This window comes from Ursus maritimus, unplaced genomic scaffold, assembly GCF_017311325.1.
Source record: "Ursus maritimus isolate PB19 unplaced genomic scaffold, ASM1731132v1 scaffold_14, whole genome shotgun sequence".
In the NCBI taxonomy this organism is placed as follows: Eukaryota; Metazoa; Chordata; class Mammalia; order Carnivora; family Ursidae; genus Ursus; species Ursus maritimus.
In genome coordinates, this window is record NW_024423786.1 from 5,599,000 (window position 1) to 5,603,802 (window position 4,803).

At 59.5% G+C, this 4,803-nt stretch overlaps 1 protein-coding gene across 1 annotated transcript in view; it reads left to right on the forward strand.

Moving 5' to 3' along the window:
- PLXND1 (plexin D1) overlaps positions 1 to 3,081 on the forward strand; it is a 56,562-nt gene extending 53,481 nt beyond the window's left edge. Inside the window, exons 33-36 of the mRNA XM_040628421.1 lie at positions 80 to 227; positions 1,324 to 1,464; positions 1,582 to 1,656; positions 1,883 to 3,081. Of these exons, the coding sequence (XP_040484355.1) occupies positions 80 to 227; positions 1,324 to 1,464; positions 1,582 to 1,656; positions 1,883 to 1,999 (481 nt within the window). The 3' untranslated portion in view covers positions 2,000 to 3,081. The remainder of the gene's footprint in view (positions 1 to 79; positions 228 to 1,323; positions 1,465 to 1,581; positions 1,657 to 1,882) is intronic.
- The last annotated feature ends 1,722 nt before the right edge of the window (positions 3,082 to 4,803 follow it).

Below are 4,803 nucleotides of genomic sequence, written 5' to 3' on the forward strand. Positions count from 1 at the left end.
CCCCCCCCCCAGCGCCCACTTCCTTTGCTGCACACCCTCGGGGTGGGTTCACCGCGCCTCCCTCTCCCCCATCCCACAGCCTTCCTCTCCGGTTCTGGGTGAACATCCTGAAAAACCCCCAGTTTGTCTTCGACATCGACAAGACGGACCACATCGACGCCTGCCTCTCCGTCATCGCTCAGGCCTTCATTGACGCCTGCTCCATCTCCGACCTGCAGCTGGGCAAGGTCTGCCGCTCCGGGGCCGGCGGGCAGCGGGGGCCTCAGATCTTTCCGGGAGGGGAACCCAAGGAGCTCGGGTTTGGGGGGCATGGGATGAACAGGGACCTTCCAACGGGGGCAGATACCCAGCCTGGCCCCTGTGGTCAGAAACTGCACCTGCCTCAGGCTAAGTGCTTAGCACCTCCTTCCCACGCGTAGGCCCTAGGGCCGGGCCGGGCAGCCAGTGTCAGTGTGGGAAACGGGCGCGGTCAGCTGCGACATCATGAGCGAGTCAGCCAGGCTCCAGTCAGCAGCCCCCTGGTCTAGAGCCCTCCACGTGGGCACTGAGGCGGTGGGCGGGGGAACAGGCAGCCGAGACCTCTGAGCTGCACACAGGAGGACAGCCCTGAGAGGTCCGTCTGCGGGGAGAGGATCTGGCGGGCTCTGGAGACGGGGAGAGGAGGGAGAAGGGCCTTCTAGGCAGCGGGAGCTACCTGGCCCAGGGCAGGGCGGCGTGAAGGTGTGCTGGTGGCTGTGAACGCTAATGAGATGGTCTAAAGAGACTGCACTGCAGGATGGTGGGTGCGGCCCTGCCGTCAGCCCCTGACTTTCAGAGGCCGAGAGAGAGAGAGAGAGAGACAGACAGACAGACAGACAGACACTATGAATGCCCTCACTTCTCACATACGGTCTCTGCAGGCAGGATGCCTGTGACAAAGCCCTGGGAGCGCACTTGGCACGTTTTGCTTTCGGGCGTTGGAAACAGTGGGACATATCCCACTGAGCCAGCACTCAGGCTTCCAGCAACCTTAGCCACCAAGACCCACAACCCTAAGCAAGGATGCAAACGAAACAGCCTGCGTGCAACAAAGAGCTGGCCCGCAGCCCGTGTACTTTTCCCCCCAAAGGAAGCAGGTCCCCCTCCAGGTCATCCCCCGACAGTGCCGTAGAAAATGGGGCAGGGGTTCCGTGCCAAAGGGCAGCACCAGGAGCGGGTGAAGAGCCCCGGCCTGGTCCAGAGCCGGCTGGGACGGGCCGCGTGCGTGGCAGTGGGGACACGCGCTGGTCCAGAAACAGGTCTGGTGTCCGTCCGCCACTTATGCCCGCGCCTCTCTGTGCCCAGGATTCGCCCACCAACAAGCTCCTGTACGCCAAGGAGATCCCCGAGTACCGGAAGATCGTGCAGCGCTACTACCAGCAGATCCACGACATGACGCCGCTCAGCGAGCAGGAGATGAACGCGCACCTGGCCGAGGAGTCGCGGGTGCGGCGGGCTCCACAGGGGCCGGCCGGGCGCAGGGGGGCGCTGCCTGCCAGGGAGGGGCTGTGGGAAGCTGGGGGTTTGTGTGTAACCGCCCCCACCCCGCCTTCTTCCTCGTAGAAATACCAGAACGAGTTCAACACCAATGTGGCCATGGCTGAGATTTATAAATACGCCAAGAGGTATCGCACACAGGTGGGTACCCCTGCTGGGAGGCACCCACCCTGGGGGCCGCGGTGCCCCCCCTCAGCCCTGCGCACCACCTCCTGTCTGCTCAGGAGAGCCCCAGGAGAGGCCCGTGTTCGAGTAGTCACATCCTGGGGCGTTGGCGCTGTAGGGGCCGCTTACCAGCGGTGGAAATCCAGGCGGCGCTGTCCCCACCTTTGCGCCGTGACCCAGCTGTCCCTTGCTTCCCCCTCAGATCATGACGGCCCTGGAGGCGAACCCCACTGCCCGGAGGACCCAGCTGCAGCACAAGTTTGAGCAGGTAGTGGCTCTGATGGAAGACAACATCTACGAGTGCTACAGCGAGGCCTGAGCCTGGGGCAGACGTCCGGGGAGGGACACGCCACCCTCCACGTCACCTTGCGCCCCAGGCCTCGGCCCGGCTGGGAAATGACTGAGCAGGGTCGGCTTCGGGGGGCCGTGGGGGGAGAGGGGGCGGGTGGAGGGGCTTCTCTGAGCCAGGCAGAGGAGCCCCCAGCCCCGGGCCCCTCCCGCCTGCCCCCCAGAGCTGATCTCTGGGTTGGGGACTTGAAAGCCACAGCCAGCCGCTGGTAAGGCTCCCGCCAACCCCCAAGCACAGCCTCGATGGAGCCCCGGCTCTGCCGCCACCACTGCTGCTGAGAGCCCTGCCCCACAGGGCCCCGCGCCCTCCCCCGGAGACGAGCCCCCGGCCCAGAGGCCGCAGCCAGAAACACTACCTCATCCAATGTGGCGGAGGGGAGGCCTCCTTGAACCAGCCCTCGAGTGGATTTGGCTTCGACCATCCAAGTGTTCTCTCCATCTTCCGTCACCCAGAGAGGACCCTGGCGACACACAGGTTCACCCGGCATCAGACGCTGGTCGCTCGAGCGGCTGCTCATGGAGTGGGCAGTGCCCACTGCCCGTGGGCAGGCTCCGGGGGCTCTCCCACCAGCCGGGGTGGGCAGAGGAAGAGGGGACAGGTGCTGAGCGCCGCTGGCTGGAGCGGGGAGAGGGGCTAAGTCGTACCAAGGCTGTAGCTGGGCTACTTGATCTTGCTGGAAGTGTTTCTAAAGATAGCACCACTTTTTTTTTTTTTAAAGCTTTTATATATTAAAAAACTTCTCACGCGCCAACTGTGAATAGCTGCCGCTTGTGCAGAGGACCCGGGGAGGGGTCCCCAGGGGCTCCCACCACAACACTGGAAAGGACTGTTCCAGAGCACAGGCAGACCTGGCAGAGACCCCCCCCCTTCCAAATCCAAGGCCCTGAAAAAATCACCCATTCTGTTCCTGTCAGAAGCCACCCTCTGTGGCTGAGCCCGCTCCCTGTGCAGCAGACCCAGCCAGCGCCGGGACTGGCTCTGAGCCCGCGGGGCTGGGCTGGAGGGGGTGGCTGGGAAGCTCTGGAACCTTCTTTATAATAAAAGCCTGATGAGAAAACCTGCTGTGGGCTCGAGCCTTTATCCGGAGATGGCCAAAGAGGGAAATGTGTGCGTGAGTAGAAGGGAGAGGGGCAGCTGGGTGTAGAGCCCTGCCTTGGCCATGCTCCTGCGTGAGGTTTGGGCAGACATCGGACTTAGCCCTGGGGAAGCAGCGGCAGGGTTCAGTGGGACAAGGTCTGCTTGCCCTGGGCCTGGCCCACAGCTCACCTTCGTGGCCTTGGAGGGCACTCAGGGGCCCTCCAGGTAAGAGGCCATGGCAGCCATGTGCCACCTACCCCTGGGCAGGCCCTGCTCCTATTACCTTTAAAACAGGCCGGCGAGGAACGGAACATTATGCCCATTTTACAGATGTAGAAATGGAGTCTCAGCATGATGGACGGATCCCCACAGGTCACAGAGCCAGGGAGCAGCAGAGTGGGGACCCAAACCAGGTTGCGTGGGCCCCTCATACCTCTGTTTTGTGCTTCTTCCAGGCAGTCTCCACAGTGGCCCCCAAATGTGTGGGGAGGTCAAGGTGACAGCCCTAGAAAGAGAACTGGTGTTTACACATGTCCCCTGAATTTCTCATCAATCTTGAAAACCCTGTTTTTTCATGTGAGGAAATACGCAGTTTCCCCAAGGCCAGTGTAACCCTGGACTGTTCTCAGTGGGGCAGTCTGTTCCTCAGGATGGTTAAGCTGACTTGGGGTCTGCACTTCCACAGAACCCCCAGCCCACCCGGTGGGCTCTGGGCCTGAGCTGGGGGTGAAGTTCATCGCCGTCCCCCAAGAAAAGGTCGTCAGAGAACTGGCTCCAAATTAGAAGCAACTCAAGTTAATCATTTTTCCATCATAATGGGGAAAAAACGAAGCACCCATTTATCAAGAATAAGAACTAGGACAGAAAAATTCATACAATTTCAAACAAAATCCCACAAATACCAGTTCTAGAATTAATGAGGACAGAGAAGTGAGAAAAGAAAAATAAACAATTTTTAGCTTTAAAAATAGCCTTTTCCTGTAGGGGCTTCTGGGTGGAGACAGATTCTTTATCTTTTCAAATTTTCTATTCTGAGCACTGATTCCTTTTCATTAAGCAGCAGATTTTCTAATTTAAGTTATTGACACATTTGATAGGGATTTTTTTTTTTTTGGTATGATTTTAGAATGAATACATGTTTCCTGCAGAAATGTCAGGAAATAAAAGCTACCCTAACCCGCCCATGGTTCGTGTCCCAGAGTATGCCGGCCCAGATCGTGTGCCCGCCTGGGTCGGGGGCTGAGGAGATCCGGGACACCATTCTGTAACCTGCCTTTTCCCCGTGCAACAGTATGTCAGTGACATCTTCCCGCGGCATTAAGTATTCCGCAGCCTGTTGTCATGCCTGATTAACATGCAGTTCCTTCTTGAAGTTTAGAAACACATTGGCACATGGCGGAAAACTCTCTAGTTTCTGGGGTCATTTCTCAACACAGAAGGTGGGAGACTTCTGTGAGCCGCCCATGGTTCTTATCTGGGGCCCTCAAGACTTGCTTTGCAGCGACAGGCGTCCCTTGGCTCTCTGAAGGTCATGGGAGGTCATGGACACTTCGGCACCGTGTCCTCAAGAGGGGCGGAGATGTGACTGTGTCTCAGGGGTGCTGGATGCTCTCCAGCCCCTCCCAGGCCAGGGGTACTCACTCGCCCCAGGCTCGTGGACGCATGAGGCCCAGGGATGCCGTCCAGGGCCTCGCCGG